Raw genomic sequence first — 13516 nt, 5'->3', positions numbered from 1 at the left:
CCTGTAGGTCAGAGCTAAAATTAGAGGCTGCTCCCTTCCGCGACAGCAGCCAAACAGCGATGCGTAAAGGCATGTAAAACCAGGGGGATACACTATCACAAGGGGCTGGCAGTGGAGGCATGTTTCCATGGGTGACATTTAACGCCACACGCTTACTAAAGAGGCTCTGGATGGATGTTACACTGAGTGTTTGGTAGCGTGTTTTTTTGGAGACGCCATATGTGTCCTCTCTCCAGCGCGCTGCTGCTTCCATGAGACACTTCTGCAAAAACATGTCTTTTTTATCCATACCGAGTCAAGAGGGCCTTTTTACCACTATTAAAAACGGCAAATCAGCCGAGAATGCAGACAGGTACCGCATGTACGACGTGGACAACAATAATGATGATGATGATGAAGAAGAGGAGGACATCGATAGCGTCCGCCTCATCCCGAGATGCTCTCCGGTGCCCAGAAAGCGAGGCCACTCCATCCACGACGAGACAGCCGAATATATGCGCATCCAGTCGGCGCTGCCTGCAGGAAAGAGAGTGCTATTCGCCGACACAACAGGTGGGGATCTGGTGGATGTGAAGGAATTTGTTGCCTTTGATTCGGATGATGAAGAGGAGAGGGCAAGGTGGGAGGAAGAGGAGGCAAAGTATCGCAAACCAGCGAGAGAGCCCACCTATCATGTGCAGCCTGAGTTTAATGCACCTTGTAGCAATGCACTGCTGCAGAAGGTGCAATCTAATAAAGTGGAGGTCGAGCAGATGTGTCAAGCAGAGAATGAGCCACTTGCATTCACTGGGCTGATACGAGTCCAGAACATCTCCTTCCACAAAGCAGTCTACATCAGATCCACCATGGACAGCTGGGTGACTTACTTTGATCACCCAGCAGAGTATGTCCAGGGGTCTCATGATGGGGCCACAGATCAGTTCTCCTTCAAGCTGTCTTTTGCACCACCTTACATCACACATGGCTCTCGCATTGAGTTTGTCGTCCGCTATGAAACCTCTGATGGTGACTACTGGGCTAATAACTCCCATATGAACTATGTGGTCACTCTGCTCCTGTCCTACGAAGATGATGTGGCGAAGACAAACGACAACGACATGCAGCAAGTAAGAGGTATCCTGAGACCTCCAAAAGATTACAGGTAAATCTCTCTGTCACCTGTATATGACATGCTTTCATTTGTCAGACCAAATGGATGCATATTTAACAGACCATTTGTTGTGTGCCTGAGATTCCTTTGACCTCTGACCTCCACAGATCTGATCACTATATATTAGGGCTGTCAATCGATTAAAATAGTTAAGCGTGATTAATCTGTTCAAAATGTACCTTTAAAGGGAGATTTGTCAAGTATTTAATACTCTTGTCAACATGGGAGTGGGTAAATATGCTTGCTCTATGCAAATGTATGTATATATTTATTATTGGAAATCAATTAACAACACAAAACAATGACAAATATTGTCCAGAAACCCTCACAGGTACTGCATTTAGCATAAAAAATATGCTCAAATCATAACATGGCAGACTGCAGCCCAACAGGCAACAACAGCTATCAGTGTGTCAGTGTGCTGACTTTACTATGACTTGCCCCAAAACTGCATGTGATTATCATAAAGTGGGCATGTCTGTAAAGGGGAGACTTGTGGGTACCCATAGAACCCGTTTTCATTCACATATCTAGAGGTCAGAGGTCAAGGGACCCTTTTGAAAATGGCCAAGACAGTTTTTCCTCGCCAAACTGTATCGCACGTTTGGAGCGTTATTTAATGTACTTCGCGACATGCTAGTATGACATGGTTGGTACAAATGGATTCCTTAGGTTTTGTTGTTTCATAGGATACCAGTATCTTCACTCTAGCCTGCTACGACATCCGAACATAGATAAAGTGTTTAAAAAAAATAGTGGCGTTAAAACAAATTTGCGTTATTATCGCATTAACTTTGACAGCCCTACTATTTATTATTGTTGGTAAAACCTCAGTCTGCGTAAAGGCGTCGCAAGGTGTCCAAAGGGAAAATTAAGACGCTCAAAGGCACAATCATTTCTGATTGATAATACTTTCAGACCCCGTTATCAAATAAATAGCCTTAACTTTGGCATAGGTTCCATATTAGACGTCAAATCATAAAGACATAAGTCACAAAAAGCGCTTGACATTGGGGTTGTGCAACAGCTGCAGAGCTCCAGTTGCCTACTAATTCCCTGCGAGGTTTTGTGGCGGAAATGAGCATTCAGCTTTATTCAGTTGCTCTGCCTGGAGACTGCATTTAGTACAGAAGCAGAATCTTAATAAACACAGTTGCACAGTCTGTGGCATAATGAGAGCACAAGGGTGAGAATCAAAGGTATCAAGTTAAGGTAGTTTATGGCTGGTATCTTTGGTGTCTCCAGTGAAAGAGTTTTGGAGAGAGTACACACCTCCCTCAGAATGCCAATCGTCCAGTGGTGTGTGAGGGCGATCAAAATAGTCAAAAGGGCAGGTGTCGTTTTCAGGCCTGACGTTTTCCCTGCATTAAATTTACCTCTGACCTTTTCTATCAGAGTCACAGAAGAGCAGAGCAATTTCAATGGAGCAGATTGGCTTCTTTCCCTTGAGTAGTTGGCGACTGGCACTCAAAACCACTTCTCTTCCTTATTTACTCCACTTAAATCAGCTAATCCCTGAGAGGAAGAATTAAACGTCTGGTTTATTGTTACATCGACATGAAAGTGTGTGATGAATCTCACAATGTACGCAGCGATGGAGACAGAAGGCAGCAGGAAAAAAGTCCCTCGAGCTCATAGGGACCCATAAAAGGAGCAAACAGGGTGTACACTGATGTAGTTGTCATGTAGGTCTGTTTGGACGCTGGAAGGGGCCAGATGGGTTGTTAGGGATGGATGAGTCACTGATTGAAAAAGAAGGGAGTTTGGGGAGCAGAAAACCGAACCGGCGTCCCCACCGTAGCAACCATTATAGATTCATTAGATGCTTTGAAGTTCACTGATAATTAGATTTGGACACATTAACAAGGCAGCCAGTGGGAGGAAAGGTTACTATGGGACGTCTAGACACTGGAATGTTTTACTTACTGTATGTTAATAAGTATTACACATACAGTAGGTTCAGTTTGGTTTAGTTTACATTTAACTGAAGTGTATCCACCTCAGGTAAATATAGATATCACACATAGCTGATAGTGAATACTGTCTAAGACCAGAGCAGGAAGGATGCTGTTTTTCCATATATATTTGTTTTGCCTCAGTCTTAAAGGGCCAGTGTGTAACATTTCAAGGGATCTAATAGCAAAAATGGAATATAATAATCATAACAAATGTTTTCATTAGTGTGTACTCACCTGAAACTAAGAATGGTTGTGTTTTCATTAGCTTCAAATGGGCCGTTTCTATCTACATAGGGAGCGGGTCCTCTTCACAGAGTCTGCCATGTTTCTACAGTAGCACATGGATGTATAAAGAGAACTGGATACAGCGTTGGAGGCAGGCTCCCGTTCATTTCTATGAGAGTTGCTCAGTGGCGCATGAAACCAATATGGATCAACTGCCAAGTGATAAAGTAGCCGGGTCATTCCGCATCCATTGGGCCCACAGAGCAGGCGCCGTAGCGTTTTCTTTAACCCCAGCTCTCACTGCAGCCACGATCTGGGTCTCATTCACACGAACGGAGGAAGGGAAATAACTCTGGATTCAGCTATTAGAGCATTTTACAATGTTTAGGACCTAATGATTTGCATAAGGGCTGTTCAAGTGTTCATACTGGGAAGTTGATTTATCTAAAAACATTATCCGCTGAGTTACAGCTGTGTCTTTCCCAATTTAAGTCTATGGGAAAAAGTATTTTTGTAGGAGAGGAAAACATGCACATTCTCAAAATAGTTTTTGGTGCTGGGAGTAGATCCCCTCCAATATGTACTTTTTCAAAAAAATGACTTGCTGGCGCACACACTTTTCTCTGCTTTATTAGTCAACGTTTCGGTCAACGGTTGACCGAAATGTTGACTAATAAAGCGTTTAAAGTATTTGGTGACCTCACATCACCAGGCATGCATAATGCAAATATCTTTGTCATATCTCTATCAGATTATAAATCTATCCAGCTGGAAGCGCAATAAGCACAAGGAGTATTAACAGCCCCTGTCACATGCTGCTCACACTTCTTGACCTTTAGTTCCTTTGGCATCCTCTGCAAGACTCGAGGCAATGCTGCAACACCCCCTCCTTCAATAGAAGAGCCTTCTTATAGAAAACATTTTCGCGCCATTATTTTTGCAGATTATTATCCCATCATTTATATGATTTATATGAAAACACCTGTCATGGGTGTTAGAAGGACATGGATTATATGTCCGTGGGCAGCCAAAGAGAGGCATTTAGCTGAAATATCCCAGTGTCACAACGGTCACCACAATTACATTTGAGACATAAACTTCAGTATAAAAATATGACTTCTGCTGGCTTATATTGCACTTGTACGTTTCAGTGACCCTCACCCTCACCCAACCTCAGTCAGTAATTTCCCACCTCGCCCTGTACTTTAACAAACACTAATGATGTGTCATCACTGAGGCGTTAAAACAGCCGGTGCAGCAATTCAGAGAGAAGAACCTTACAAAATGTACAGTCCAATACAATAATAAGAGATGCCCAGCCACATTCGATTAAAATGGCTAATTCAGCACATTAACAGCCAAACTGCGTCAGCAAATATTAAGCCTAATTATCCATAACAGGTGTTAATGATGGTGTATGACCACCTTCCTCTGCCATTTAAAATGTGCCTTCTTTATACATTAACTACTGTTTTCAATCTCGGGGCCCAAATTATTTATTTTCAGTCATGGCCACTACTTTTGTCAGCTGATTCAGATGCTGCTTTTACAACCCAAGATGAATCTTAAATACCAAACTGTCTGAGTAACCTTGTGGAGGACTTGATTACAAAGCCATAGTAAGACAAATGGACATTTTCTTGTCTCGCTGTATATCCAAATCCTTTTATCTCAAAGGTCTCACCTACTGCGTCTGCCCACACATCAACCAGTATGACACTGTATAAAGATGACGCTACACATTTTGTATTTTAAAGGGATAGTTCCGGTGTTTTGAAGTGGGGTTGCATGAGGTACTTATCCATAGTCAGTGTGTTACCTTCTGTAGATGACGGTCGATACGCGCCCAGTTTGGAGAAACAGACAGGAGTTACCGCACGGAACCAAAGCAATGTACTGCTGTGGACGGGGCCGTCAGCAAAACATATTTTAGCCACCTAAAAAAGATCAATATCAGTTTAAGTGTAAGCTATATTTAGAATATTTTCACCGCTTCACTTTGCCGTCAGACAGCCCTTTCCGATGGGGAACTGAAGCCGTTGAATCCATCTATGCTCTCACCAAAGCCACCAGACTCCATTGAAAAAAACTGTAATTTTACCTCACAGAAAACGGTTACTGCTGGTCTACCGCTGCCTCGATCAGTGGGTTTGTTTGCGCTATTGTGTGCCTTTGGTGAATCCAAACTAACCAAAGTCTCACAATAACATAAACAAACTTGAACACTTAAACTATCCTTTTAATACATAATCATTATTAGGCTTGTGTTTTGCATTAATACAATGTTGGTTTCTAGGAACTAGATCTGTGTGTAAAGTGTAAAATCCTGTAGATACATATTTGATATGTATTGTTTAATAACCCAGATGTCTCTCTTTTTTTTCAGTATGGATGATTATGATGATTTCGATTCAGAGGATGAGCTGGAAAAGTATCAAGGTACAGCATGACTGTTGTCGTCCAAAATCAGACAGCTGAGACATAAATGATTAAACATTAACATAATGGATAATTATATATGATTGTATTGCATAGGATGTAAGGTGATCAGCTTAGTTAAAGTGGCAGGCTACTCCGCAAGTATTGCACTTCCATGAAGTTAGGGATTAAAAATGTTGAATCCTACATTTCCCATAATGTAACTCGGTAGTCCCCCTGCCTCCTACTGTAAATGGCAAGTATGTAATGAATGCAGCCTTTCTGTGATAAGATTTAAGTCTCAAACCCGAGATCCGATTTGAGGCACAGAAGACACGACGCAAATGTTTTCATCTGTGGAGTGCCTCTTCAATTAGACTACTCAGGCTCTCACAGCGTAATCATCTATTTTACATCAGCAGAAGAAGAAGCAGGGACCTCCAGGTCAGGACTTGTCAGACCTACAGCTGTCTGCCCAGACATCGTACAGCCGGAGATCGACATAGAGGTAAGTGTCAAATCAGAAGAACAGGAAAGAAAGGAGCTGCTTTTAACAGAATAAATTCATCTCTGTTATTTTCTTTATGAACTGTCTATGACCTGCAAAAGTCAAAATAGTCCACCACATGTACTGACTTGCCAACAGAGGACACATATTTAGCAAATTACTTGTTGGATTAGGTTCAAATTAACTTGATTTGCATGCAGTTGTTGACACATTCCCTTTTAACAGGTAAGCAGGCTAAGTGCTTTTTCCCTTTAGTCTAATAAAAAATAACAAAAAATTCTGTTCAACGCTCATCATCTTTGGCGCTGGTTGTTTATATTGTTCACAGCTCATTGAAGCTTCAGCAACAACTTAGGTAACGTCTCGCTTCTCACCGCTGTAGCACGAGTCCTTTCCTTGTCCACTTCTTATTGTATTTATATCATGACGCATGCTCTTCATGTTTTTGCACCTTTTGATTTTGTCCACATTTAATTTGAATTCATGCTCTTTTCAGTGCACTAATATTCATTCACACCAGGTGTAATCATGTCCATATGTTCACATTATTTGTGATTATGACCGAAAATGTACCATCAGTACGAGGTGTTTATATTGAATTATTTGTTATTAAATGTAACTGAAACTTATTTCAGACCACACACAGGGTTGCACAATCACAGTGACCCTGTTGCTATTTTAAAGGAATAGTTCAACATTTTGGGAAATACATTTATTGCTTTATTACTGAGAGTTAGAAGAGAAGCTAGATACATACTCATATGACATGGGAGTGGTATCAATCTTCTGTTGGCAAGAAAGCAAATAAATGTATTTCCCTAAAATGTCGAACTATTCCTTTAAATGTAGAGTTGCCACATGAGTGCTTTGTTTCAGCGATGCTCAATATGGTGGAAAAGAGCTGCTTAAAACTAGGATTACCTGGGGGCTTACATTAGCATTTTGGCAAAACAAAAGTTGATTTTGGAACGGTTCCATACATAAAACATATCAGACTGGAAGAAATTTGTTTTTCAGAAGAAAAGGAAGTTGCAGTCTGTCGGCATAACACTGTTTCAACATTCAGCCCAGTCAGTCAAATAGATGTATGTCATTCCACCTCTTAACAGAGTAACATGCAATCTGGTATTAATGACTCACTGATACTACACATATATCTGTTAGGCATGTACTCATCAAGTTCATATTAATGTTTGTTTTACATCAGTATTCACATGCATGTTGTTTCCCTTTCGAGATGAACCAGTCAACTACTGTATGAACATCAGCTCCATCCAATTGGTAAATTTTTTCCTTATATGTCATCCACTATATTTCAGGGGTTAAACATTCAGACTCTATCATTCCTGACAAAGTTTTGTTTTATTACTCTCAAGTTAAATTGTTGTCAGTATAATTGCCAGAATCGACCGTTTTAATGGCTCACTTGCTGAGCATTCAGTTGTGTGCAAAAGGTTGGTTTCCCTTTTCGCTCAATTTGTGGGGCTATAAAGATCATTTTTGAATAGGTTTCTCACTAAGAAAGTGTTCTCTTGGGACAAAGAAAGTATTTGGTGTAAGTTTATGAAACATGGCGTTCCAATGACAAAAATGGCAGCATACAAAATTATACATGTATGTTTCACTCAATATTGTTGTAATTTTCTCTGCCAGGAGATGATGTATTTGGTCCTGTTTGTGTGTGCATCTCTGTGTCTGTCTGCCTCTCCACGGCTAATCTCGCTGGATAATGATGAATCCATCAGCCTAATATTTTTTGTGCTCATTTATGACTGTATGCTAACGAGGCTAATACAGCTAACAGAGCTAAGTGCAAACAGAACTAAACACAACAGGACTGACAGTTTCTGTTTAGAGGAAGCGTTAAACAGTCAGTGTGTGTTACACTGTCAACTGCAGTTTAACAGCTGCATGGATTAAAATGAGAGCGCGTCTGATACGCTTGCGGTCTACATGGGGGGCAATTGTGGTTGGTATTCATCCAATCAAACATTACAGCAGTGGTCGTTGAAGACACACCTGGCGGAGATCTGAGCTCTACTGAGTTTCATCAGAATAACATGGTGTTATGTCGTAACATTTTTATCTATACACATGCTCTATCTTAGCCCTTCTGTTATTTGTGTTGTATGTGTCTTGGTCTTGCACTTGTTCTTCTGGGTGCTGTTTTTGTTATCTGTCTTTTGCTTTTATATTGTCGTGATTTCATCTTGATTCGACCTTGGATGTTTGTCACAGCAGCCTCTCAGTTGGCAAAGCTCTATATTATTAACTATTTTCCCTTTTTTGATAAAAAATCAAGTGCAAATGAAAATAAGGGTCTTTTAGGGATGGCAGTAGTTCAAGTTCCTGGTGTTCAAAGGAAAAAAACAATCACCAACCAATGTACATTGGGTAAATTTGGGATAACATAATGAAAAATTGCATTGAGCTCTTTTCCTTCTCCCTTGGATACCCTTGAGCTGAAAAAAAAAATATCTTTGGACTATCTCTTTACACCATTTATTCTTATGAAAAGGGAAGTCAAAGCATTCAAATGTACATTTTTGCCAATAATTTTGAAAAGCAATGTCAGTCAATCCCATCATACTGCACCTGTTTTGTTTGCATTTGCTCACAATTACTTTATCAGCATGGGATCCATTTCACAGAAAAGCATTAGTATGCAGTAAAATGCTTTTCCTCTCTCTGCGTGCAATGTTAATGTGGAATACAAATATTTCCCCTTTGTCTTTATACTCTCCTAGCTGTCACCGTTGTTTCGCTTTTTTACTTTAACAGATTGCTGTTCACCCAACTGGTCCGTGTGTCCCACCCAACCAAGACCTTCCATCTGTTGATGGCACACTGTCCGCTCACACTGTATCCCCAGGTGAACGATTCCCTTACATGTCTTCCGAAACCGCACTTCAAACTAATTCATCCTTTGTACACTATGCCAGCGAATCGGTCCAGCCAAATAAGTCACAGCCTTTACCCAGACTTCACTGTGAATTAACGTCAGAGCAGCCCATAGACAGTAGTCCCTGTGCACCGCTGCCGGCTTCAACTCCCTCTCTGCAAGAGTCAAGGCCGAGATCAGACAGTTCCCAGATTGGCAGAGAGGAAATCCCTCCCTCTGAGGCCTCATGCGTGCATCTTCCTACCACATATCCGTGGCCAACAACAGGAGAGGACGGATCGACCGACAGCCCTGTCGGTCGTCCTTGTCTTGAACTGCCCGCTGAGTGCGTCTCTGCTCCCAGTGTGACTCCGGGCTCTGAGCGAGAGGTCGCAGTGGGATTGAATGAACTTGTTGCAGGATTATCGGAGGGTTCCACCAGGTCCGCAGCAAATCATGAAGGCAGTACGCCTTCGTCTCCTGTGGCAGAGAGCGAGTCATCTCTGGGAGCAGAAGTTGAAGCTCCACCATCACCTGAACGCACAGAGAACGCAAGCCAAAATGTAGCTCTTCAGTCTGCCTCAGCCTGGGAAGAGAAGGAAGATGCTCCCCAGATTTGCCCCGACACGTTATTAGAGAATCTACCAAACACAGAGGAGCTCCAGGCTGAGCATGACGCAAACAGGTATCTGATGCCATCCATCATCTTTCTGAGTGGAGTTGTCTCCCTCTCGATAGTGTTGCAGGAACCAAGCGCCCTCTTCTTCATCGGACTGCTTTTGGTCCTGCGCCGTTTGTGATTCTGCCACAAAAGTTCATTCTGATCTGAAGTGCCTTTTCATGATTCCAAAATATGCCAACAAGTTAAAAAACAAAACAAAACACACTCTAGTCTCCTGTTGACTTTGTGTATCACTGTGTGAATTTTTAGATTACATTTTCATGAAATGAAAGGGTACAATTTGTGAGTGTTTCCATGTAAAATCCAATGCAAGGAGAAAGTAATTACACAAAATGTTGGTGGTATTTTCATCCTGTGAAACAAGTGTTATAGAAAGTAATAGAATAGTAGTCAACTACTGTAATACCCCATTTCTACAACAACATTGTGATCACTCTAATACTAAAGCACATCATTGATGTTTTGTACTGTAAGTGGTCTGTAATTACTTTTTTCTTGTCATGTGGAGATGTGGTGTTATATTCTGATTTATTCAATCAGTCCTATGATGCACTTGGTTTTTCATTGTCGTTGTGAGCGTAGATAAGGTTGTCGTCCAACCCCACTGCCATGAATTTAACTTGTGTGAATTCCATGTGTTGTTATGTCTTTAATGAAGGACAAAAAACAGTACCGTAGTGGGACGCTAAAGAGATTTGTTATACAAATGTTGTTTACAAAATGTAAAAGTGAAACGTTGTTATGTGAAGTATTTTTGCCTTAATGCCTAAAAAACGACCTATAGTAAGTTTGAAATGCTGCTTGAGGGACGAAAGTGGAAAACTGTCCAGTGTGACATATTTATTCCTCTCTATTGCACATTTCATTTGATAAGTCTTCCAGTTGGTTCTTGCTAGTAAACCCACATTGTTGTTGTTGTTGCACAACACAAAGTTTTGTAGCACTACTCCGACAACCTCACAGACAGACTGAAGCACTGAATGACGTGTTTGAAGTGATGAAAGTTTTTGCAGTGTATTGCCATTAAACGTGGTCCTATATCCTGTACCACTGTGTTTGTTTATTTTTTCTTTTCACCGCTCTGCAAAAAAATTATGTGTGCATGACAGCTTCATGCACAGTAATGACACTGCAGCGCAGAGAGACTGACACAGAAATAACATCAGAGCCTTTAGCGTCTCTGTCTCTCTGGAGCGCGGTCGGCTTTGCTTGAAGTGGAAATACACAGACGGTAACATGAGCTGCAGAGAGAAGCCAAAGGTCATGCATTGCACTGAAGCCAGGGTGTCATAGAGTATAGAGCACACTGGCTATTGTAAGCTGAGATCAGTGTTTCAAAGCTGACGATTCCCAGGAAACCCCCTCCGATGCTACATGATGAAATGCCTCGACTATTTCTGATAATAGTAATGATAGGCTGATGAGATATCATCTTTATTTTTGATCACATGAGCCTTTAAGACTCTTATGAACTACTCCAGTGTCTCCTGCTGAATCAATTTACTGTATTAACTTTATTAACTTCAAACCCACAAACCTGTCCTTGAATGTCAGGTATCCTTTGGATTATGTGGATTATATATTTGGCCTTAAAAAACAATTATTAATCAGAGCACACTCTCATTTCATAGACTTGTGCAGGCAAAAGGGTGGGAGTGATTAATTAGTGTGATGGTCACATAGCTTGAATGTGGAATGTATTAAAAATTTAAGCAGACTTAAAACTGACCCAAGGAGGATAATCAGTGTGAAGTCTACAACAGACATTCACTTTGAAATAATTAATGCCTTTTCAAAGCAATACACCGCTGAAAGAAGTGTTAAGCGGTGATTTCAAAAGAGGTTCTGTGAGTGTTGTGACATTATTGCTAAACAGCAGTTTAATAGGGTATTTTCTCACTCTTACTTCATGAGGGTCGGTTTAGTTGGTTTCAGTGGAGCTGTTTCATCATAAGAAACAGTTGAAACAGTTGAAACAGTGGGGAGTACCAGCTTTTACTTAAATAATATATTTGACAGAAGGAAAACGTGAAGAAGAATGAAAACATTCCACTTTCAACATTGAAGAAAGCCTTTAAAACATTAACTTTTAAACTAAAAATAAATGTAGGCCTGCTTCTTATCAGACCAGTCATCTTGTCACTGGAAATCATCTTATATGGCATAAATGCTTGCCCCTTTTGGGGACTTTTGTTGCATCCCTCACGTCCTGTCACCTCCCTTCTGTTTGGTATCAAATAAAGGCAAAATGCCCCCAAGATTATACAGAAATATATCACTTTAACCACTGGGTATTTTAAATGGAGTCTGAGGGTGAATCAGCCAGTATGATTATAGTATTGTAATTCAAAAAATATCCATTTCCAGTGGACAAGATAAAACTGTATTCATCCCGAACAACCCTATCTCCTACAAAATTGTGTTCCTTCCCATACATCTAAACTGCATTCTCAATTTTTTGCGGAAAACATATTTTCTCCCGGATTACGGTCGCAGTTTAAAACTCGTGGTTACCGTTGTTAACTGAAACAAAAGAAAACTCAAAAACACTACTATGTTAGGTTTAACAAAACTACTTGGGCACAGAGGTGCTTTGAGCTAAACAACGTCAGCATGCTAACATGCTCACAATGATAATGCTAACATGCTTAGCAGGTACAGTATTATTGTCACAATCTTAGTTCAGTTTGTTAGCATCTGCACCAAATACAAAGTACAGCTGATGCTGATGTGAGTGTCATGTTGTGACCTAATGATGGCGCTTTATGACAAGTTATTGGTTAACCAAAGATGTTCATCCTGAGGGGGTCATGAAGATGTTAAATTTCCAAACCACAAATGTCAACCTCATGGTGGCGCTATAGAGGAAAAGTCTGAGGAATCATCAAAATATTTAGGCTTTATCCTTTGGGGACCATGAATGTCTGTACAAACTGTCATTTCAATCCATAGTTGTTGAGATATTTCAGATATGAACAAAGTAACAATGCCATACCTTTAGCGACACCACCAGCATGGCTAATACAGCATAAATAGGCTACATACTTAAAAGTACTCAATACGAAATTTGGGGCTAATGTCCCAGGTTTTCAACATTCGCTACCAAATTATCCCGGTTTTCACCATAATTAAAATATCATTATTATTATACTTGTTTTCAGTGCTTACATAGACGCTTACCATGTTCTGTCTCACTCATTAATACCTAACCCAATATAAAAACATGAACAATGCCCCACACGTCTGAATTCAGCACAGTCTGTAGCCTATGTGTGTCAATCAATCTGTGTCGTTGTCAGGACTGTTGCTATGACATTTGTGACTCTTTCTGACAGAACCTGTCAGTACGCTAACGGTTAGCTGTCATGCCGAAGAGAAAGTCGGCCTTTTCTAAAGAGCTCCAAGAGGTTCCTTCATTCGTGAATTATACCGGCATTGAAAATGCTGCATTCTGCACACATATTCAGTCGCGCACGGGTGGAAATGATATAAAAGATCATATTAAGACGGCCAGATAGCAATATAAAATAGCTGGCAGAGAATGTGTCACAGTTGGCCACTTAGCAGGCAGCCTGCGCTTTGGCACACTGACAAATACCTCTTTTAGGTAAGGTATCTGACAATCAATAAATATGTTATATTACACCAATACAATCATAGTATTTTGGGTTTACTAGTGTTATTACACAGTTTT

At 40.7% G+C, this 13516-nt stretch overlaps 1 protein-coding gene across 4 annotated transcripts; it reads left to right on the top strand.

Annotated features, from left to right (window-relative positions):
* On the top strand, window positions 1-10869 carry si:ch211-167b20.8 (protein phosphatase 1 regulatory subunit 3A). Of its 4 annotated transcripts, none has more exons than XM_037772884.1 (5): window positions 1-1141; window positions 5720-5772; window positions 6171-6259; window positions 6588-6614; window positions 9041-9174. In XM_037772884.1, the coding sequence occupies exons 1-4, from the start codon at window positions 252-254 to the stop codon at window positions 6612-6614; spliced, it is 1059 nt and encodes a 352-aa protein (XP_037628812.1). In that variant the 5' UTR covers window positions 1-251; the 3' UTR covers window positions 9041-9174. The 4 variants fall into 4 exon arrangements, with proteins under 4 accessions (XP_037628812.1, XP_037628813.1, XP_037628810.1 ...); XM_037772885.1 differs by having other exon boundaries at window positions 3-1141; window positions 6174-6259; XM_037772882.1 differs by lacking the exon at window positions 6588-6614 and having other exon boundaries at window positions 6-1141; window positions 9041-10869.
* The last annotated feature ends 2647 nt before the right edge of the window (window positions 10870-13516 follow it).

This window comes from Sebastes umbrosus, chromosome 6, assembly GCF_015220745.1.
Source record: "Sebastes umbrosus isolate fSebUmb1 chromosome 6, fSebUmb1.pri, whole genome shotgun sequence".
In the NCBI taxonomy this organism is placed as follows: domain Eukaryota; kingdom Metazoa; phylum Chordata; class Actinopteri; order Perciformes; family Sebastidae; genus Sebastes; species Sebastes umbrosus.
This window is presented reverse-complemented; position numbering and strand designations above follow the sequence as displayed.